General features: G+C 42.6%; 2 protein-coding genes across 3 annotated transcripts in view; both read left to right on the top strand.

Annotated features, from left to right (window-relative positions):
* Window positions 1-11285, top strand: part of HIRA (histone cell cycle regulator) — a 54381-nt gene extending 43096 nt beyond the window's left edge. For both annotated transcript variants that reach the window (XM_068243122.1, XM_068243115.1), the window contains 6 exons: window positions 628-686; window positions 1058-1163; window positions 4343-4465; window positions 5646-5809; window positions 5982-6070; window positions 10473-11285. In XM_068243122.1, the coding sequence (XP_068099223.1) occupies window positions 628-686; window positions 1058-1163; window positions 4343-4465; window positions 5646-5809; window positions 5982-6070; window positions 10473-10589 (658 nt within the window). In that variant the 3' untranslated portion in view covers window positions 10590-11285. The remainder of the gene's footprint in view (window positions 1-627; window positions 687-1057; window positions 1164-4342; window positions 4466-5645; window positions 5810-5981; window positions 6071-10472) is intronic.
* A 7574-nt stretch (window positions 11286-18859) lies between these two features.
* PPIL2 (peptidylprolyl isomerase like 2) overlaps window positions 18860-23867 on the top strand; it is a 107400-nt gene continuing 102392 nt past the window's right edge. The window contains exon 1 of the mRNA XM_068243099.1: window positions 18860-19004. Coding sequence (XP_068099200.1) covers window positions 18973-19004 — 32 coding nt within the window. The 5' untranslated portion in view covers window positions 18860-18972. The remainder of the gene's footprint in view (window positions 19005-23867) is intronic.

Genomic DNA, 23867 nt, shown 5'->3' with positions numbered 1-23867 from the left:
GCGGCAAGGGACATGCTGGGAGCTTGGGGCTGGAGGAAGCCCCCGGTAAGTACCACTTCTTTTATCCTTTTCCCCCTGATGACTCCTTTAAGGTTCCCTTTAAGCAGAAACTCCGACCAAGAATTGAACTTTATCCCAATCAGTAGCTGATACCCCCTTTTACATGAGAAATCTATTCATTTTTACAAACAGACGGTCAGGGGGTGCTGTATGACTGATATTGTGGTGAAACCCCTCCCACAAGAAGCTCTGAGGACCGTGGTACTCCTGGCAGTTTCCTGTCTGTGAACCTTGTTGCATTGTAGGAAATAGCTGTTTACAGCTGTTTCCAAATGCCAAAAAAGCATGCAGCAGCTACATCACCTGCCAACAGTAAAAATGTCATTATGTAATGTCAGAATGCAAATCTGGGATTTAAAAGATTTTACAATGGGCAAATACTGACTAAATCATTTATACATAATTATTGTAAAAATGAAGCACTTTTTACATTACATTACATTATTTTCACTGGCGTTCCTCTTTAAGTTCTTTTAAGGCTGCAGTGATGGTCAATACTTGTTTCAATTTTTGGTGGATTTGTTGTGAAATTTAAATGGATGGTTTAATTTTCTTCTCTCTTTTCAGGGATGTCCAGAGTCAAACAGTTGTTGTGAAGGATGAGTCTTTACAGCCCATATTATCAGGTACATAATTTCATCACCTGATTGTGAACTAGTTTATTTTAGCAAACTGCTCAAAGCTAGAATTTCAGTTCTGACTGTGAGCTGGCAGGTTGAGAATCATTGTTTGAAGATTCAAGACATGAGATCTCTATTCCTAGTTTATAAACCTGATCTGCCAAGTGCTCTTGTCCTCATCGTTGGCTTTTCTTTTGCTTTACATTATATGACGTACCTTTTTGTAAACTGTATCTAATTAATAATACTTAAAGTTATTGATACTACTTAAAAACAATGACAACTTGATAATAAAGATGTAATATTTGTGATGGAGCCACCCTTTCGTAGGAACTCATTTGACTAAACATGGTCTTTATTGTACAATTTGCTTTCAGGAAACGATATGACAGTTACACAGACGTTGCTTACGCAGAGAGGTGTACCTGTACTGGGCTTGTCCAATGGCAAAGCATATTGCTTTAACCCTTCACTCTCCGCTTGGTAAGATGGCAAGCTGTAAATTAATACATTCATGATCATACATCTGTTTTATTACAGCCTCATGTCTCAAGAGTTCTTGTGGTATAATTATGCACCAGATTGATAATCCAACACTGCAGTTAGAAACAATGGGTTATCCTATGAGATAAAACTAGATCACCCGCTCACACAGACAAGTGGATCTACCCAGCTTGCCCCCTTTTTTGTTATATTTTTGGCATTTGTAGGGTCAGCTAGAGCTTTAATTCTTAGTAGATGCTGAGATATGGCTTGACTGAGAAAAAGAGTACATGTACATCTCAGCATCCTTGTCCTCCTTTAAAATCTCCAAGCTTTGTGTGTTTAGTAAATGTTGGTACCATATATTTTTATTGGAAGTCTTAACTTCCAAATAGGGGCTAGAAACACTGACGGTTTACACAAGAGCTGGGTACACAGCATTATACTGTAATCTGCTGCATATGGAGAACTATTAATGGAGTACAAAGGCAATATCAATGCAGTGCATTCTCATGTCATATTTGCAGTGCATCATGGTTTGTGTACACAAATCCATACATTAAAATCATGGCTAGCCGAGGAGTACCTGGATACTATTGCAGCTCCTGCTGATAGATGGCACACTTTAAAAAAAATAAAAAAAAAATTCTTAACATGCAGACCTGGTGGTATACTGCATCTATCCTCCTTGGACACTAAGTCCAAAAGGCTGCACTTTCTACCAGTAGGGTATATCCGTATCTCTGGGGGAGGAGCAATCTTTATTTTCATTTCTTAGTGGCTAGTCTCGTGGTAGCTTAGGTCTCATTCACACCATACATTGCATGCACAAACACGTTTTTTTTGTGCATGTGTTCCCAACACACAAGCATGCGTGTTGCAGTGTTTTTAAGTGCAGACGTTGAAGGTCGCAACACAATAGAACTCGACTGGAAAACGTGCATCATGCAATAACATCCTGCCAGCTGGGTTACATTACAGCGCATGGGAATACACCGCTGTACTGTGAATGGTAATTTGAAAGTCTATGGACCATGTGCAGTGCCTCATAGTTTGAATGAACCCTTACACCTAATGCTCTGGGTCTCCCAGTAAACATCAAATCTAGCACATTTATAAACTTCAACAATCTTTCTAAATGCGAACACTTTCATTCCAGCGCAGGAGACTTGGGCGCAGCAGTGAGTAACTTCAGCGCCGTCAGAAGACGAAGCTGAAGTTACTTATAAAACACTATAATTCGGCCTCCAGCAATTGCTGGAAGCCAAATTATTTCATTCCCCACCATCCATGGCGGCCTGGAGGGGGGGGGGGGATAGTATTTAACATCGATGGGAATTTGTGCAGGAGCAGGATAAGCCATACAGGCTGTATCCTGTGCCCACGTCTCCTGCGCTAATTCCTCTCGTACGCTTCTAAATGTGCATGGTGTAACTTGTGTAGTGTAATGTCAGTTTTATTTGTGTATGTGGCTCCTAACTGAGTGTTTTTGTTTCTGAGTTTGTGTTGTGTGTATTGGGGGCTTTTTTGGAGTACTGTTGCTAGGGCCAGACCTGCCTGTAATTAGGTGCTCTGTATGGAGACGTCAGGGGGCTAATTAGGCCTTTGATATCTCTCCAGTGTATAAAGCCCAAGTTTTGGTGTAGGATTCTTAGCTTCTGTTGCCTAGCAACCAACAATAGCACTGTAAGTCAGATGTGTCTGGACATGTACGTGCGGTCATTAAATTCAGGGAGAATCATGGGCGCTGAATGGTTATCATACATAAATGAAATAACAATATTCCATATCTGCCATTTTGTTTGCATCAATGAGCTGTGGAAAAGAAACCTGTTAGGAATATGAAGATTGACAATTGTATTGTCTCTCTTTTTAATAAAGATGCCAGTTTCTGTTGTCATGTTGACCTTTTTGGCTGTAGTGGTGTCTAACTCGCACACATGCTGCAAAACATTGATCTGTTAGAGAACATCTGACCAGCATACTTTTTCTGGGCCAGTGACTCCACTTAGTCAGAGAAATCTGTACGACCGCGCACTGCAAGGGACCGCAATAAGTGTTAAGGTCATTGCTTTTGCGGCAAAATAGGGTAACGCATGTTTAAACTGCTAGTATAAAAGGGGCCTCAAAGTAACTTGAGCAGTACAAGTGTATTGAGTATGCTGACTAATGGAGAGATTAACAAAAAATAAAACAGAATGTGGCACCGGCATAACATGTGCCAGGAAAACTGCAGCAACAGTAGAATCAATTTCCCCAGATTAAGGATTCTCATTAATTGCTCTGAGCAACTGTTCCATGTTTGCACAAGTCTTGCTCCAATTTTCCTACCACAAGCTTTGATAAATCTGCCTTATATTTGAGGTAAATACATTATATAATATAGGGGAAGGAGAAGGGCCACTAGACACCAGGAAACTGTATGGGCGGGTCACTAGACACCAGGGAAAAATGTAGGGTTAGGAGTGGAACCACTAGATACTATAGATTTCTATAGGGGAGGGAACTGTATAGGGGAGGGAGGGGACATTAGACACCAAGGAACTGTATAGGGGAGGGAGGGGGCACTATATACCAGGGTACTGTATAGGGTAAGGGCGAGAGCTACTAGACATAAGAAAACTATATAAGGGAGGGATGGAGAGGGCCTCTAGACACCAGGGAGCTGTATAGGGGAGGGGCCTTTAGACACCAAGAAACTTTTTATAAGGGAGGGAGGTGGCTACTAGACATTGAAGTTGGTCCCAGTGTTCATATTCGGCCCACTTTGTATTTGAATTTGACACCCATGTGCTAAATAATTATCACATAGATCTTTGTTGTTCACTACATGTAAAAAAGAATAGGCCAAATTGGGGAAATCCATTGAAACTGGGTACTTTACAAAGATTCATGCAGATTTGATACTCTATAACATACAGGTTATATGTGTTCTGGCTGCAGAGAGCAAGATTTCTCTATAAAATCTTACTTGTAAGTTGACCTTTGAAGATGCAACTGAATTTGTGTAAGCATATCCTATCAATAACTTTTATAATAAGTAGGGTCAGAATGATGGGATATAATTAGTAATTTTCTCTGTGAAATTATCTTCTTTTAATGATATGAAATGTTGATAAAATGTTTGTCTGCTGAACACAGGGACACGCTGTTTTATCATTTCATCTTTCTCTCTGCAGGAATCTGGTATCAGATAGGCAAGACTCCTTGGCGCAGTGCGCAGATTACAGGAACTGTTTGCCCTCACAGGATGCCGCTCTGTGCTCCGGACCACTAGCCATAATCCAAGGACGAGCGTCTAAGTAAGATTAACCTAAAGCATTTCAAGCCTCATTAGTAAAGGGACTCTGTATGAAGGGATGGGCTGGTGAGGGGGAGATGGGTCAGGTGTGATGACATAATGTAGGTGGGGATGACCACTGAATCCAGATCAAACCCTGAATGACCAGGCATTACACTATCCTAATGAAGATCAGGTAACTGGCACTGACTAAGTACTGTAAGTAAAGTCCAGCGCTGCGTAATATGTTGGTGCCTTTATAAATACAATAAATAAAGTCACAGACATCAGGATGTATTTACTTTCGTTAATTTTTTATTTTTTTCACTGCAAGATCCCTTTACGCTATCTATATACACATAGCACTACATCGGCTCTGCCTTGACGTGTGTGACCCAGTTTGTCAACCACTCAGCTGTCTCCATATTCATAGGACAATATACATACTTAGCTGTATGCATGTCCCAGTGCAGCTGTTGTGCAGTGGCATTTTCCACCCCATCAGTATGAACCCAGTGCAATTAACTGGCTGGGAAAGTAAAATGCCACTCAGTCTGATTTATTGGCAACAGGTCTAAGATAACTTTGATGATCATTCTGAGTAATTCTGGGGATACACGGTACGTTTCTGTACCGTGTATCGACCAGCTGATCCGGCCAGCCGATAATATTCAACTGGCCCGATCAAGCCGCTCGACTCCCGCCCGATTCCCGCCTGCGGACAATGGCAGGGAATCGAGCGCTGATAAGTAAGCGCCAGCAGGGGCGAGCGGTAATCGATCCACGCAGACGCGGCTGTGGTCGATCCGGCGGCTAATCGAGCTGCCGGTCGACCCGTGTATCCCCAGCATAAGGGAACATTCCAAATCTCTCACATTTTGTTGGTAGTCCATCTTGTTACATTAATGAAGCTCTAGAACCTGCTGCAATGCCACCTCTTGCAATCTGATCTCCGGCAGCGAGGGGCTTGCATTTACACATAAAAGCTGTAGTGTGTTTTAGTAGAGGACAGCAACAAGGAGATCACCAATTTGCTGGAGAATTTCTGTATGATGGGCCTTGTCACTCAGCCTATCAGACACTGAGAGATACCTGCCTGTTGATGGCCATTTGTAGATGATTATACCTGTTATAGACAAAGACTACTTGAACACATCTTGTTCTGGATGATTGTCTGATTTGATTTTTCCTGTCCATTGTAGTGCAGGCAGACAGGCTGCTCGTCTTTTCACAATGCCTCATCAGGTACAGCAGGACACCACCACGGCTTACTTGGAGAACCAGATTGCAGCTGCTCTTATGCTACAGTCCAGCCAGGAGTACAGATACTGGCTGCTCATCTATGCACGCTTTCTTGTTAATGAAGGTAAGAACTGAAAACATTCTCCTGAGAGGAAAGGCGGCTGTCAAAAATAATCTCTGTTAAAGTATTCTGCAACCCCCACATTGCTCACTAAGATACAACATAGTGATCATTTTACTGTATAAGATGATTCAGTTGTGATCTCTGAGGTTTCTTTTATTCTGATATTCTGCAGGTTTTGAGCAGAAGTTGCGAGAGGTTTGTCAAGAACTGCTGGGTCCAGTCCATCGATCGTCCGACAGTCAGTGGGAATCTAGAATTCTGGTGAGTAAATATCTCACACCCAGAATATGGGCACAATTCCTTTTAATCAAATGTTTTTCTGACTAGATATCTGAACTAAAGGTTAAGGTAAAACTTAAGTGATGAAAAAAGTTGTCTGCTAGTGCTTACCTATGGAGAGGAAAGGCTCTGAATCTTATTTATTTTATTTTTTCCCCAAACTCCGCGTACCCACGGTACAATACCCATGACAAATTTTAGCTTCATTGAAGCACTCCCATCATTGGGTGTAATTCGCATCATTGTTCGGTTTCCTTTTTATTTTTGTTAACTCTTATATTCAAGGCTTTCATAAACAAAATAGGAAAACCAGACCCAATACATACAATACAATTAAGTGGTATAACTAATCTACATACAGTTTATGCATTGTGCTTTCCGCACTCCACCTACATCCCCCCCCCCCCCCCCCCTTGGCCCGTACGCCATTCCATTCCCCACCCAGATTCGCCACAAACTCATCCACAAAGTGAATTAGAACGTGGCACACATGTGAAATGCAATCTTCCTCCCCCTCCCCCGTCAGCTCCTCTATCATAAAGAACCAAATTATTGCCCCCAATTGGAGGTGGGAAAGAAGCTCGGGTGGGGAAGATCACCGTGCACAAACCCTTACATTGTTCTGAAATTGTGCAGTTGGTCACACAAGTACCTATGTATCCTTCCCGTGAGACTCAGTCTCATGCAAATAAAAACTTCATCCATCTTAACCCACCCTGCTAACACCCGTCCATCCAATCAATCAACCCATCTCATCCAAAGCACTCCCCTACCACTTCATCCATCTTAACCAATTCTGCTAACATCCGTCCATCCAATCAATCAACCCATCTCGTCCAAACACTCTCCTACCTCCCCCACCCCATTGGAAACGGGGACTCCCAGAACACTTCACATGTAGTACCATGCCACCTCAAACCACACCACCGTAATGAACCCGCTACCCACAATGTCACCCACCTCCTATGTCGCATAGAGGCTGGGAGAATGAATCTTGGGCTCAAAACCTTATTTTTTCTTTTCCATTTTTTTCTCCTTTTCCCCATCATCTGATTAAAATTTTAACGTATTATAAGGGTTAGCGTAATTAAACTGCCTACATTTATTCAGGCTCTATTCTCTGTTGTTTCTCCATTCATACAATAATTTTTCCCAGGTCTCTCTTAATTCCTTCACTCTAACTCCCTCTCCTAACACACCCCTCCTTCCTGTATTCTCAATGTATTATTCATATAATTACACCATTCCTCCAAAGTGGGAATCTGACTGCCTTTCCAATATTTGGTGATAAGAGCCTTTGTAACTAGGGTTCCCATTTCTTTTAAGAATCTAGTATCTCTATCATCTTCCACCTCTGACATACCAAGAATCACCCCTTCAGCTGTAAATATTCTTTTCCTCTAACTCTCTTCATTTATTACAGTTCTACCTCTCACGAAGAGTTCTATCTTTTCCCAAAATTCTTGGATCCTTGGACAACCCCACCATATATGAACTTCATCCCCTATTTACTTATTAAATCTTCCACACTTATCGCTATTTTAAGAAATTTTGTTTAACCTCCTTAGCGGTATGGACGAGCTCAGCTCGTCCATTACCGCCGGAGGGCGCCGCTCAGTCCCTGGTGGGCCGATTTTCATAAATTTTTTTTTTCTTAATACACGCAGCTAGCACTTTGCTTGCTGTGTGCCTACCTTGATCGCCGCCGCTGATGCGCCGCTACCCGCCGCGTTAGAGGGCCCCCCAGACCCCAGTGCCAGGCAGCGCTGAGGGGTGGATTGGGACTCCCGATGACTACAGGTCGTCGATGACGTCATCACGATCGTCGCCATGGCGACGGGGAAGCCCTAAAGGAAATCCCGTTCAGAACGGGATTTCCTTATGGGAAGAGGGCGCGGCGGCGATCGGAGGGGCTGGGCGGACGCCGCAGGGAGGGGGGAATCATGTAGCTAGTGCTAGGCTAGCTACATGATAGGGGGAAAAAAATCAAAAAATAGTGCTGCGCATCCACCCTGGCGCATTTAACCACCCTGGCGTTCTGATTAAATCGCCAGGGTGGCTGCGGGAGGGTTTTTTTTAAATAAAAAAAAAACTATTTCATGCAGCCAACTGAAAGTTGGCTGCATGAAAGCCCACTAGAGGGCGCTCCGGAGGCGATCTTCCGATCGCCTCCGGCGCCCAGAATAAACAAGGAAGGCCGCAATGAGCGGCCTTCCTTGTTTTGCTTATATCGTCGCCATAGCGACGAGCGGAGTGACGTCATCGACGTCAGCCGACGTCCTGACGTCAGCCGCCTCCGATCCAGCCCTTAGCGCTGGCCGGAACTTTTTGTTCCGGCTGCGCAGGGCTCAGGCGGCTAGGGAGGCCCTCTTTCGCCGCTGCTCGCGGCGAATCGCCGCAGAGCGGCGGCGATCAGGCAGCACACGCGGCTGGCAAAGTGCCGGCTGCGTGTGCTGCACTTTATTTGATAAAAATCGGCCCAGCAGGGCCTGAGCGGCAGCCTCCGGCGGTGATGGACGAGCTGAGCTCGTCCAGACCGCTCAGGAGGTTAATAGAACGTCAGGGTGGTTATTCTTTGTGGCGTCATATACCATCTTGTTAACAGTTTGTATTGTATTAATAGTAAGCTTGTATTGTGAATTATACTCACTTTTTGCCACGTTGCACCATTTTTGTGAGAGGTCTCTCTCCAAGTCTCTCTCCCAGCTACCACAAAACGGTGGCCAACCTGGGTTCAACAAGCCAGCAAAAAAGTCATAATAGATGGAAATCAGGCCTTTTGGGCACCTTCTAGTGTAAATATTTTTTTCCCAATATATTTAATTTTTCTTTAATTTTTCTACCTGTCTACCTGGTAATGTAGCTAATTAACTGATTCAGCCACCAGTATCCTTTCCCTACCTGCTCACAATACTTGGCTCTGGATCTTATTGATCATTTCCTGACGCTTCTCGGACCTTGCTCTTGTTCTACATCTGTCACCCATGTTGTATTTATTCGACCAACTGGTCGAATACGCCTTTGGGGACCCTCAGAAGGTTTCGGAATCGCTCGTGTCTCTGGATGGACGGAACTGTCTGTTTTCGGGAGCACTTAGGGACACGAGTGTTGCCAAAGCTTTCCAAGGGCTCCCAGTGGCATCGTAACTTCACCGGAGGTCAGCAGGGGAATGAGAACACAGAGAGGGGATAGGGAAGGCCCAATAGAATTCAGAGCCTTCTCTCCATATTATTATTATTATTAATTTTTTTTTTTTTTTTTGTAGTACTACAGATTTAATTTAAAGTGAGTCTGAAGTAGAAGAGGGACATGGAGGCTGACATGTTTTGTTTAATTTTAAACAATAGAAATTACCTAGCTGTCCTGCTGATACCTTTAGCCATAGTCCCTGGACAAACATGCTGATCATGTGTGTCTGACTAAAGTGTGATTGGATTAGTATAATTGCAGACCTAATGCCCAGTTCCACACTACATAGTGCATTTGTTTCAGGTGTGTGATTCAGATACTACTCCAGCAAAAAAGGTCAGCAGGGCTGCCAGGCAACTGATATTGTTTAAAAGGACATAAACATGGCAGCCACCTTACCCCTTTCACTTCAGGTGCACTTTAACATTTTAATGAAGAGCCAACTTTTAGGACCTGTACACACAGCAATAAAAAACAACAACCCAACACATATTTTCCGGAACACAAAAAGACAGAGAACCCATCCTATGTTATTAATAGGAGGCGTTTATACTATTTATCGGAATGCAGCACGCACGGATTGGACTGCATGTGAATCCAACATGGAGCCCCCATGCTTCTGCCAGGCTGTGATTGTTTTCAGGACGAGCAGCTGACTGGTGGTGACACAAACGCAGCAGATGCAAAACGGCAAGTATGTGAACGCGTGGCGAACGTCAGTGCATCCTGGGAGAATGCGCTTATTACGTCATTTCTGCATCTGCGATGTTAGCGTCACAGTGACCCAGACTTCAAGACACAGGAATTGCAGGGGATTGACCAGTCTATGAAAGAAGCTAGATTTCTGCACAAGCATTTTGACATATATGCACTTTATTGTAGAAAAAGTAATAGAGAAACTTTAACTTGGGATTTATCCAAACCAGTAGCTGATACCCACTGTTAGGAAACGGGCATATAGTGTACTATATCCACCCTGAAAACAATTTTAGCTTAATACTTGCACTTTTTTTTACTTGAGTATAAGATGTTGTGTTAATATATCTTTCATGTATTATAATTGTTCAACCCCGGACCGAGCTAAAAGGATTATAAATATTGTGGCTGGTGACCTTTCAAACCCTCATATTGTGTTGTGGCTGGAGTTCAGCAGTGACTATGTTTAACCAGGAACTGCATTTTTTTTCCTATGCAGGGTTATCGAAAAAGAGAGCTGCTAAAGGAACTTCTCCCGCTTATTGGACAGAATCTTCGCTTTCAGCGACTCTTCACAGAATATCAAGAGCAGCTGGACAGTTTAAGGGACAAATGACTTATACCTGGTTCACATTTGAATTCTCCGTTTGGGTTGTTCTCCTTTGAGTAACTGCCTGCAAGTTTAGGAAAATGAACATCAATGCAGCTTCCACTGTGAGAATCAATGGTGCTTAGGGGAAGATGCATGGACAAATGGGGTGATACAAAGGATTTGCCCCAGCCTGTTGAGCACCAGCTGGGAGCCCTGTTTCTGTTCTGTCTTTCATGTTCTCTGGGAGACAGTCGACTTCTGTTGAAACGTTAGAAATTGAATGAGAGGATAATAGTCATCGTTCGCCAGAAAAGCACAGTATGTTATCGAAACACTTGAATTGCGCTGCCCCATTCTTAATTCGGGTTTTGTCCCATTGCTTAACCAAGACCTTGCACTACACAACGTAACAATGTTGGCTGCATTAGCGTGTTGGTTAGCAGCCAAATTTTACCTTTGAATACAAGAAGAATGCTGCCCCGTCACAGGCTATTTTTGTATTAGACTTCGCTAACTTGTAACAAAATTAAAAAAAAAAGGTCCAGTCACAAAAAGCCTACGTCTGCTGAATGTAGGACGCTATGAACATGAATGCTGTGTTTAAATAATTCAAGAGACAATTCTGTACTCATTCAGTTTTTAATTTTCAAATGTTTGTAAAAGACAGGGTTTTTTTTCCATTCCTTTTCTAACTACCGAATTAAAAAATATATATAATAATTTGCATCCCTTTTTTTTTCTAAACTTTTTATTTAATAACTCTGCCTGCTATTGGAGAAAACTGGGATAGTTGTTTTTTACTAAAAGGCATTTGCAGGCCTGCTTGACCTGCTCTTTTCAAAGGTCTCACAGGATAAGCATTACTAAAAAACGGGGATTGGTATCGGTTGCCTTTGCCTGCTCAGTCAGGCATAGCGTGAAGCAAGTCTGGAGGCATACACCAAAACTTTATTGGTACTCTACAGTTTGTTATGCAACGTTTACACTATGTATAGGGAAAAAAAGAAACTACAATATAAACACACACAAAAAATTACCACTAAATCGGTGACTGAAAATCCCCTTGACTGGGTGCAAATCTTATGTTTTTCTTACAACAACAGAAATAAGCCGCAGTATTTGCCAGCACAAAATCTTAATACCTCTTGATCAGTCCACCACAGAAATGAGCTCCCAGAGCAGGACTCCTTGGCCTGACAAAATAAGGATTGGTTTACATTGAGCCAGATTACAAAGGGCCTGTTGGGAACAGACAGTGCAGTGTCTGTTCTGATGGTGTTTTGTGTCTGAAGCAGATATGTTTCCACCACAGGCGTTTGTGAGAAACTCGTCCTCTGTCCAGAAGAACAGATTTCAGACCAGCTGTGTGAACAGATCCATTCCAGACTGACTGAACGGAGCCAATTAATAACCGAGGATCCATCAACTGTCAGTTTTGGCAATCTGTTGCAATGCAGCAAAACAAGCACCTATCTCAGAGAATACAGAAAATCCTGGAGTTTATTTGCTAAAATGGCAGTGGAGAGGACAGTAATCTAGGACATATCAAACATGCTATCTATCTGTTTACCTGACCTCTCTCCCTGCAACTGCTGCAATATATTTATTTATTTTGATTTGGCTTATTAAATATAATACATGAATATAATTCTTAGGCAGGATTTGTTTCCAGTATGTGGACTTGCTGTGGTGTTGATTTACTAAGATAACCTAAGCAAGGGAGGATTTCCATTGGTGCTAGGGTGGACTCCCATTGGTCTATTGCAATCCAGTGGGAGACCTATGTTTCTGCTGGGACTGATTAATTTTTATCGGCATTTGTTCCCCAAGCCCAGCAGTGGTGCCAGTAGGGGCTGGAACCCACAGGAGCGCTTTTGGCAGCGTTGCGATACGCGAGCACTTTGCCAAAACGCTGGGCCAATGTTAATGGATGGGGCAAATTCCACAGGAGCGTTTGCGTTTCCCAGAAACGCAAACGCAGGACGTGCAGCATTTTGGGAGCGTTAGCGCTTCAATGTAAAGTATTGAAACGCTAGCGGAAACACTCAGCAAAACCTAAACTGAGCGGTTTTGCTAGCGTTTTGCGGTTCAGCTTACTGTAACAAAATGAAAAATACTTCACAGGACCAATCAGGATAAAAACGCAACGCAACCGCTGAGCAAAAAAATACAATGTTGCAAAATGCGCCCGAAAACGCACATGAATCCGCTTGCAAACTCCTCAGACAAAACGCTAGCGGTTGCGTTTCGCGTTTGCTGGTTTCAGTGGGTTCCAGGCCTAGCAGCGGCAGAGGAGCTGAATGGTGGCAAAAGACACAGAAAGCAGGTGTGTAGAGCTGGAAAAGAAAGTAATAACAGCCTAGTGAGAACGGACATTGCCCATTCCCACAGACTTGCACTGATTATGTTGGCATCCACAGACTCTGATGTGCCTGTAAAAATTGTACCTGTGGGGAACGTGTGCTCTCCTGCTGTATTTTAAAGGAAACCAGAGATGAATGTTTTTTAGCACAAAATAAACATCCCCCAATAGATTTTACAAAATAAATCCTATACCTGGTATTTCCGCTCTGGTGTGCCGTTTCTTTTTTTTTTTTTTTTATTACTAAAACTCCATGCAAAACACAGTTAATCAGAAAAGCATATTATTTAGTGGGCTGTGTGCAAATTGAAATCACCATTTCTAAAAACCTCTTATGACTAACAAATATAGATTAAAAAAAAGTTTTTGAATATCCCATTACATTAGCATCTCACCACAGCTCTCTGTGAGGCTGCAAATACAGAACAGGAAAGCAGAGCCAGAAGGGGGCAGGCTTGGGCTAGAAAAGACATCAGAGAAGACAAACTCAGCTATGATTCCTGAGCAAAGCCAGACTGAATGCTCAGTTGGATTTAATCAGGGCTGATAACAAGCAGGCTAAGCAGTGAAGGATGAAACAGAGAGCAGGGTAGGTGGTTTCTCTAATGTTCCCACTGATATATTTGGTAAAATACATGAGGGTGCTTCGTCTCTGGTTCACTTTAAGTGGCAATTGTGAATTGAACCTATGCATAGGATCCATTTACACATGCGATTTTAGCCCTAGTGTGAACCGGCCCTAAATGGCAGTCTGTGAATTGTACAAACTCCTCCCCCTTCCCATCATCACGCATATATGGTAGCCTGGGAGAGGCACCAGCCAGTCTTTCACTGTGAACACAGAGCTGACTCAGTCCACTGCCCCTCTGTGCTGCTAAAAGAGTTTAACATGGCTTGCAGTGAAACACTACAGCTCTAAAACTTCCTGCACCTTCCCCACACTTATTAAAAAAGCAAATTATTACATTTAAAAGGCAATGCGAAATGGCTTATTGCAAAGCAGGGCGATAAGAGGTACACACGGCTTTTATAAAAAAAAAAAATACAATGTTGGGCCACAAGCAGTTCTTAGCAGTGGGAAGGAGGTACACTAGGTCAAGTGATCTGCTTTGTACTGGGGAAGGAATTCTCACTCTCCTGGCAATAAGAAGCTACTGGATGCAGTCTGCCATATAGAGATGATCAATGAAATGCTAATAATTGTGAAATGATGCAATGTGTGCTAATGTTGTGCAACTGTACACAGCTTGGAAATGGACCAGTCAGTTGTAGGAGGTGATGCATTTTATTCCTCCATTTCTAAGCTGCATAAATTTGAAAAATGTAGTAGAACATTAGCATCAGCTTATAATTAGCATAATTGACTATAGTTGCAAAAAATACAAATGTGCAATGAACAAAACATTCTGCATCACTTATTATTTGGAATTTGGGAGACTGAAATAATGATTTAATATTTGTTATGGACAGATCCCGAAGTTAGCCACTTCAGGATCTGGCCAGCCAATACCTGAAGTGGCTGCGTATATGTCTGCAGAGGGAAAATATACAGGGCAGTCTGTGCCTGCACTCTCTCCCTCCCTGCTGTGTGTGGGGTCTTTGCCTTTCATTGCAGCCTGTGTTATTTCAGCAAATACTGGCAAAACATAAAAGTCCATAGAGACACCACACACACAGCAGGGAGGGAGAGAGTGCAGGCACACTGGAAGGGCTGCCCTGTATATTTCCTCCCTGCAGACAGATGAGTGGAGGAGCTGGAGTCGGGTGAAAAAAAGATGCAGATATTGCTGCCACAGTAGCCCAGCCACCTCACATATTGCCAAGCCAGAACTCAAAGTGACCAGACTTTGGGTTGTGGCCGTAACATTTACATTGTTCTACTCGCACAAGTCACACACCCCCCACCCCCCAAATCATCCCACTCCCATTCATATTATGTATTTTTACTCATTTTTAACAAGCTATTCACACCATGCATCCTTCTACTCTCACTATGTTCACACTATGCATCGCCCACTGCTCCCAGGGCCCACTTACATTGCAGTGTATATCCTTTATTCCACTCCCATTATATGCCCCTTACTATACATTCTCCCAACTTCCCCAGAGCCCTATTCACATATAAAACCACCTTACTCATTAGGTTAGGGGACCACCACCCAGAGCCACATTAAAGGAGTGTGAGGCCTCCCAGGGCCCTGGGGTAAGGAAATCTTCCTAATCACCTCTGAGTGATGCTGATAATGACAAATGGTGATGGGGCTGTTTTTTCTGCTGGCACTGATAAACAAACAATCAATCAATCAATCAACAGGTGAGCTGTCGCCACAGAGGGTGGTCTGGAGCTTGGGGCACCGTATGGAAGGGACCTTAACACGGCCAGTGTTGATTCTGCTACCAGTGGTTGGCATGGGCCCTCTCTGCAGGACCAGTACTACATAAAATGGGGACCTGGGCAAAACTTCACATGAAGCCCCCCTGACTCTGTAATCCCCCTGTATATATAGCAGTATTAGGTGGCAAGTGCACTCCCCGCCCCAAAATAAAAAAAAATTGGGACCATTTGGTTCCCATGTGGTAATATTGGGTGGCATCCCCCCACCTGAATGAATTAGGTGGTCCCTCCCCCAAGATAGCGGCATTACGTGGCCTAACTGATTTCCACCCCCCAGGATAGCAGCATTGGGTTGGCAGCATTTCGGTTTCAAATCTTTTATTTGTGCACATTTTTTATGCACATGTTCAGAATGTGAATTTATGCATATCAATTAAAGGGATACTGTAGGGGGGTCGGGGGAAAATGAGCTGAACTTACCCGGGGCTTCTAATGGTCCCCTGCAGACATCCTGTGTTGGCGCAGCCACTCCCCAATGCTCCGGCCCCGCCTCCGGTTCACTTCTGGAATTTCTGACTTTAAAGTCAGAAAACCACTCCGCCTGCGTTGCCGTGTCCTCGCTCCCGCTGATGTCACCAGGAGTGTACTGCGCAGACACAGACCATACTGGGCCTGCGCTGTGCGCTCTTGATTACATCAGCGGGATCGAGGACACGGCAACACAGGCGCAGTGGTTTTCTGACTTTAAAGTCAGAAATTCCAGAAGTGAACCGGAGGCGGGGCCGGAGCATCGGTGAGCGGCTGCGCGGGCACAGGATGTCTGCGGGGGACCATTAGAAGCCCCGGGTAAGTTCAGCTCATTTTCCCCCGACCCCCCTACAGTATCCCTTTAAGTTAATTTACATGAAAAATGTATCTGATTTCAAAAGTGCAAGTGTTTTCTCTGATTGGCTTGCACTGATAAGCAAATTACATGTCCATTGCGAAAAAAGCATAAAGCAACGGGCATTAGAATTTTGTAAGCAGAAAATTTTCAGTTGGTGCTTTATAAATCAATAATAATAATCTGTGAAAAATCACACAACGAAAGTTAATGTGATGCCATTGACTTGCATTAGATGTGTGACGAATATGAATTTGCAAAAACGCAAATTAATTCTATTATGTGTGAAAGGGGCCTTAGGCTATCTTCACAGTCGGGCGTTGCATTTCATATCCTGAAAAAAAACGGATTGCAACGGAGGTGAAAAGTCACATCACAAGTTATACCTGTGGTCTGACGCATCCAGTGAAGCATACAGAAAGTATGCTTTACCCCACCTGTTAATGCGCAAGTACTGCAACTATGCACTGCATTATGCCATTGGATTCCACTAGACCGCACTGCTAATGCCCCAATAAGAAACGCCACAATATGCAGGCACACAAACTAAGGTAGAAATGAGGACAGGTTGGACAGAATCAAAAGGCATTCCAAAGTCTGCATATGGAAATTGCAGTTCAAGCTCATGTGGTAACTGAAACCAGATCAAGAGTAAACATGCTGGTTGGGTCGGTATGAAGCAGCAAACCCAGAATATGTACAAGCTGGTTACCTGTAGGAGGAAATTCGTTGTAGTTGCACAGGCCAAGATCAGCATCAAAATAAAGGTTTTTACACACTTTACATTCAACTGAGATGGCTTCTAAAGATCACAATACATTGACAGATCCAGCATGCCAGATCATTTGCCCAAGCGCAGCCCCCTCTGTTGTGCGCTACACATTGTCCCTCTGCACCCCCTCCATAATAACAGTATAGGCTAGCAACATGTCTGTAGTAGAGCCTCAGCCACAAAGTGAAGAGGCTTAGCTAGTCATCTAACTAGTGCTTTTTGCCTGCTTGTGCCCTTATGTGTGCCAGTTTTCTCTACTAAATGGCCATGCAAATCCTGGGCCAAGACGATGCTAATGCCCAGGAACTACATCGGGCCAGTGTACAGGGGCGTAACAATAGACCCTGCAAGGGATGCAGCCACATGGGGGCCCAGAAGGATGGGTCCTGAGAGACTGACAACTAAGGGCAAGAATGTAGGGCAAGGATTTGCCTCTGCACAACTGTTCTATTGCTTGCATCTGCTCAGCCACTGATAAGGAATCATACAAAGTTTTTCGGATAAAGATTTGTAGACTGTTCCTATTCAGTGTTCAGCAGGGTCTTGTGTACAGTGCTGCTCTAACTCCAGCCTATCTACCTCTCCCCAAATGCTGTGTCCTGTTGTGTGATGCTTGAGGAGTCTAGACACCGAGAGGAAAAGCTTTCTATTCTCTGCAAAGTTGTTTTAATCTAATATGAAAAAAACAAATATAAAGAGCTATATGGTTTAAAGAGGAACTCAAGTGAAAATAATGTAATAAAGTGCTTCATTTTTACAATAATTATGTATAAATGATTGTCAGTGTTTGCCCATTGTAAAATCTTTTAAATCCCTGATTTACATTCTGACATTTATTACATGATGACATTTTTACTGTTGGCAGGTGATGTAGCTTCTGCATGTTTTTTTGCAGTTGGAAACCGCTATTTCTCACAATGCAGCAAGGTTCACAGACAGGAAACTGCCAGGAGTATGTACTCAAGAGTTTCTTGTGGGAGGGGTTTCACCACAATATCAGTCACACAGCGCTCCCTGATGGTCTGTTTGTGAAAAGGAATAGATTTCTCATGTAAAAGGGGGTATCCGCTACTGATTGGGATAAAGTTAAATTCTTGGTCGGAGTTTCTCTTTAAATGTAGGTACCAGCACTGGTAAAAACATAAAAGAAAAAAAGGAGAGGAAAGAACAAACCCGTTTTTGCTGTTCAAACTGCATTTTTTAAATAAGTATATTAGTGTTGAAAAACTATACACCTGTGTGTATATATGAAATGTCAAATTGACACCAAAAAATTGTACTTGTACTGTACATACAGTGATGTGCTATCCAGTCATGGAGAGATAGAGATCCACTGTCCATGACTGGACAGCACATCACTGTACGTACAGTTGAATTGTTTGGTGTCAATTAATTTGACATTTTATATATACACAGGTGTATGGTTTTTCTATACTAATACTTATTTAATAAATGTAGTTTGAGCAAAATTGTTCTAATTACTGCATCTGCTCAAGCACTGATAACGAATCACCATAAAAAGATTTGTAGACAAAGATTTGTAGGATGTTTCGATTTGACAAAGCAGTTCAATTTGTGCAACAACAAAAAAAAAGCTTTTTAGAGAACGGTTTTTAAATGGGCACAGTGAAAAAACGACCAGGCTCTGGAAAGAGAAACGTGTCATCCTTGTCTCACCAGGTGTTTTTTTGTGTGTGTTTTGTTTTGCAGCGTTTTATATTATACCACCGAAAAACTTTTTATTCTGACAATTTTCCAGGTCTACATATTGAGTAGTGGCGCTAGCAGGTCACGCTGGGAATAATATAACGTTGTAGGTTCTTCGTTTCAGCACTAGACAGCGCCCACGTCTCACACTACGGCCATATTACGACTCTGAAGAACTCTTCTTCCTCAAACAGCTCGGGGAGTACTAATATAGCCGCATACATGACTTCCTGTCACATGCTTCCGGTTGTGTATTAGGGTACAGCTGTAACCGGAAGTGTTTGTGCGGCTAGAGTTTGGGACTGAGAGGAGATTTTCTGCACGGTGTAGTTTCGATCATCTAGAAAAATGGGGAAAAGACAGCATCAGAAGGATAAGATGTAAGTATAGTGTGAGATCTGTGGTGGCTGAAGGTAAAGGATAGGAGCTATCAGTGAGTTCACTGAGTACATACTGATCTGATTCTGGTCATAAGGAATTGCTTTCTGACCATATTTTATAAACTGAGCACTTTCTGTAGATGTGTTAATAAGCATGTTTTACATTACAGGCTACAGCTCAATTGTAGATCCACTGTGCATGTCTTGTAGTTGTCCATAATTTTTTTTGTATCTGCTTTGGCATTTTTATAGAAAGTGGCAATATATTGCACAGTCCTGTAGATTAAAGCAAATCTCTGTAAAATAAGTGAATACCTCCATCTCTTGGAAACAACTACATTCGGGGTGAGCTTTGAATTCAACCTTTCCACTGGTTTTCAATTTATAGGAAACAATTAGCAGCACTAGTATGGTTGAGATGTCCCAGCTGGAAAGCTTAGGGAACCGTTTGCCAATCAAGGCACCTTCTGCAACCGGAAGCAGAATAGTGTGGGCAAGGTTATTATCCCTAATTAATGGTACTCGAGGACAAGAGTTGGACAGTCCTTTCAAACATGGCTGTTGGTGATTGTCTTAGTTGAAAATCCAGCCTGAGTACAGATGTCCCTCAACATGACTAGTAAATCAGCCACAATTGTAGATCTCCCAATGTGACACCTTCTGATGGATACCACCTCCCTTTCCCTTGCTTCATAGAACAAATCTGGTTACTTGAAAGGTAACCAGGCAGCATGTCTGTTCTGCAACAGTCTATAAACTATCATTGCTGAAATGATTAGAAATGATTGCTTCAGGTAACAGTGATCATGTGTATGCAGCCATGGCTGCACAGCATGGAGCTGAAGAGCTGAACACTAACACATTAAAGCGGACCTGAAAGAGACTCCGTAACAAAATGCATCCTGTTTTTTATCATCCTACAAGTTCAAAAAGCTATTCTAATGTGTTCTGGCTTACTGCAGCACTTTCTGCTATCACAGTCTCTGTAATAAATCAATGTATCTTTCCCCTGTCAGACTTGTCAGCCTGTGTCTGGAAGGCTGCCAAGTTCTTCAGTGTTGTGGTACTGCTATGAGCTCCCCCTTCCAGGCCCCTCTATGCACACTGCCTGTATGTTATTTAGGATTAGAGCAGCTTCTCTCTTCTCTCTTATCTTTTACAAGCTGGCTGGGCTTTCACATACTGAAGAATTACAGACAAGAGCAAAGCTGTTTGCAGGAAGAAGCAAGTGCCTGAAACTTCAGTGCATGAGAACAGGGGGAAAGAAACACACAAATGATCTCTTGAGATTTAAAAGGAAGGCTGTATACAGCCTGCTTGTGTATGGATGTATTTTCTATGTGTGGACATACTGTACATCAACCTACTTCCTGTTTTGGTGGCCATTTTGTTTGTTTATAAACAAACTTTTTAAAACTGTTTTTAACCACTTTTAATGCGGCGAGGAGCGGCGAAATTGTGTCAGAGGGTAATAGATGTCCCGTAATGCACTGGTATGTTTACTTTTGTGCGATTTTTTTTTTTTTAACAATACAGATTCTCTTGAACTCAGAACTTACTCTCTGCTCTAAAAGATTAGAGACAGCATAATAACCTTTAAAGAATAATATTTCCTTGTTACATCTTAGAATTCCTACAGAGATGAAAACATCTTCTAACCCACATCAAGGGACGGTAAGGGAGTGTAAGGGAGTAAATACGAACCGATAGATACTTAATATTTCTAGGTACATATGTAGAGAAGTATTGTAATTTTCACCAATTGACCAACAGAAAGTTATGGAAGGATGTATTTGGTTTATTGTTAAGGTTACTGTTAATCTTTAATCTTTAGTTTTCAAATTGAATATATTTGAGGCCAATATCAGGTCAGAAGGAGGACTCTTGTTTAACCGTAGTGGATATGACCTATCATAGGGATAAGTGAATACAGGGAGAAGCTTTTCATTTAGGTAAAGGAAGACCAAGTTGTGGGAAATCCAAAAGTCTCTATATCTCTGTATTCAACATAATAGCAAAAATTGCAGTACGACTTGCATACGATCTTGATGGATAATTCAAACTCATATGTACAACTAAGCTTATATTGTAATCTGATCAGTTAAATGTATAACCTGTAAGCAATTGATATTTCTCTCAAATAAAACCTTTTTGAAAGTTAAAAAAAAAAAAAAAAAATTCCTATAGAGATGATGCAGTGTAGTTACTTGTTTTCTGCAAGCACGGGAGGGGTTAACCTCCTGTGTTTACATATTAGCACAGAATTTGGCAGAGTCTCAGACAGCGGACAGCTCAAATTACACTGGCTAGTTCAGGGGTCGGCAACCCGCGGTTCCGGTGGCTGCGGCGCGCGCGTGATGTGTGGTGTCGCTGGCTGGTGTAGTGTCAGAATGGGCAGCCATGCAGATTGGGCAGCCCCGCATGCGCAGTAGGAGCATGTGTCCCATTAAATTACGCAGCCACGTAAAACGTCCTAAATATCTCCGCTTTCACACCACGACCAAAGTGAACCAAAGACAAAACACCCTCATGTATTTTACCATATATATCAGTGAGTACATTAGAGAAAACACCTACCCTGCTCTCTGTTTCATCCTTTACTGCTCAGCCTGCTTGTTATCAGCCCTGATAAAATCCCCCACTGAGTATTCAGTTTGGCTTTGCTCATGAATCCATTATAGCTGAGTCATTATAGCAGAGAAAGAAGGGGGCAGGCTTGGGGTTGAAAAGACATCAGAGAAGACAGACTCCGCTATAACGATTCCTGAGCAAAGCCAGACTGAATGCTCACTTGGGGATTTATCAGGGCTGTTAACCAGGCTGAGCAGTGAAGAATGAAAGAGAGCAGGGTAGGTGTTTTCTCTAATGTTCCCACTGTTATATATGGTAAAATACATGAGGGTGCTTTGTCTCTGGTTCACTTTAAAGAGTAGGGAATGGAAGGATTCAAATGTAAAAAAACACATAAACCGGCACTAAATGCAGCAGGGATGGATTAAAACCATCCACAAATTCAAGTACAAAAGGATGGAAGATGGGTACAGCTGCATAAAATTCCCTTTATTGTGGCTGGGTAGACACAATGGTTACAGCAGTGGGTGAAAGACATCTGTCTTCTCCCCCCCCCCCCCCCCCACCTGTATCCATTGTATCTACCCGGCCACAAAAAGGGGTATTTTATGCATCTGTGCCCGTCTTCCGTCCTTTTGTACTTGAATTAGGGAATGGAAGGATGATAGAAAGGGACATTACACCAAGCCTGCCTCTTCCTGTATTTCAAGGATTGATTATAGGGACCAGGGGGAATGAGGAGAGGAACACACAACAAGGAGAGGAATGTGGATCCAGCATTTTTTTTTTTTTTGCAGATCCAGCCGTATGTATCCGGTCATCTGGATCCGGGAAAACAATCCATTTTTACAGCCAGTGTGCTGTAAAACGTCAGTTTCCATAGGTTCCTATTGTGCTGCAAATCCTTCCGTTTCCGTTCAGCTGGGCAAAATGGTCTGCAAAATTAGGGCCTGCAGCATTTTTTTTGGTCTGTTCAAAGGAACGGAAACTGGAACCGTACGGCCGGATCCGCAGCGAAAAGCTGATGTGAACTGAACCTAAGGTATCCTTTAAAGCAAAACCATCACAAGTTTAATCTAGTTTATTATTTCCAGTTCCACTGTGGGAATCAGAATCATTTTTATTCGCAGAGTATGACCGTTGGCATACCCAGAATTATTAGTGGTACACATGGCATTGGCAGCAGGGATGTGCTCACGAGAAGTGAGCTACTCGAATTCGTCATTAAAATGAGGCTTAATTGCCTCAGGTGTGCAGCTGGGAGATGAGGGGTCACTTTACCAGAATTCTGCTGGCTTCTATGCGTGAGCACATCCCTGATTGGCAGTAGTGCATTCACATGCAAAAGGGATATACAATGAGACAAGCACAAGAGACATAAATTGAAAGCAAAGGAGATATGGACCCATATGCAATTCAATTTTTCTCCTGAGTTATCTCCTAGGAGATAATTTTCATCTTCTATTTAACCACTTGAGGACCTAGGGCTTTCTACCCCTTAAGGACCGGCCACTTTTTTTCCATTCAGACCACTGCAGCTTTCACGGTTTATTGCTCGCTCATACAACCTACCACCTAAATGAATTTTGGCTCCTTTTCTTGTCACTAATAAAGCTTTCTTTTGGTGCTATTTGATTGCTCCTGCGATTTTTACTTTTTATTATATTCATCACAAAAGACATGAATTTTGGCAAAAAAATGATTTTTTTTAACTTTCTGTGCTGACATTTTTCAAATAAAGTTAAATTTCTGTATACATGCAGCGCGAAAAATGTGGACAAACATGTTTTTGATTAAAAAAAACCCCATTCAGTGTATATTTATTGGTTTGGGTAAAAGTTATAGCGTTTACAAACTATGGTGCAAAAAGTGAATTTTCTCATTTTCAAGCATCTATGACTTTTCTGACCCCCTGTCATGTTTCATGAGGGGCTAGAATTCCAGGATAGTATAAATACCCCCCAAATGACCCCATTTTGAAAAGAAGACATCCCAAAGTATTCACTGAGAGGCATAGTGAGTTCATAGAAGATATTATTTTTTGTCACAAGTAAGCGGAAAATGACACTTTGTGAGAAAAAAAAAGTTTCCTTTTCTTCTAACTTGCGACAAAAAAAAAATGAAACGGACTCACCATGCCCCTCTCTGAATACCTTGAAGGGTCTACTTTCCAAAATGGGGTCATTTGTGGGGTGTGTTTACTGTCCTGTCCTGACATTTTGGGGGGTGCTAAATTGTAAGCACCCCTGTAAAGCCTAAAGGTGCTCATTGGACTTTGGACCCCTTAGCGCA

The sequence above is a fragment of the Hyperolius riggenbachi genome, chromosome 1 (assembly GCF_040937935.1).
Source record: "Hyperolius riggenbachi isolate aHypRig1 chromosome 1, aHypRig1.pri, whole genome shotgun sequence".
NCBI lineage: Eukaryota > Metazoa > Chordata > Amphibia > Anura > Hyperoliidae > Hyperolius > Hyperolius riggenbachi.
Note: the sequence above shows the minus strand (reverse complement) of the source record. Positions and strands in the feature narration are given on the sequence as shown.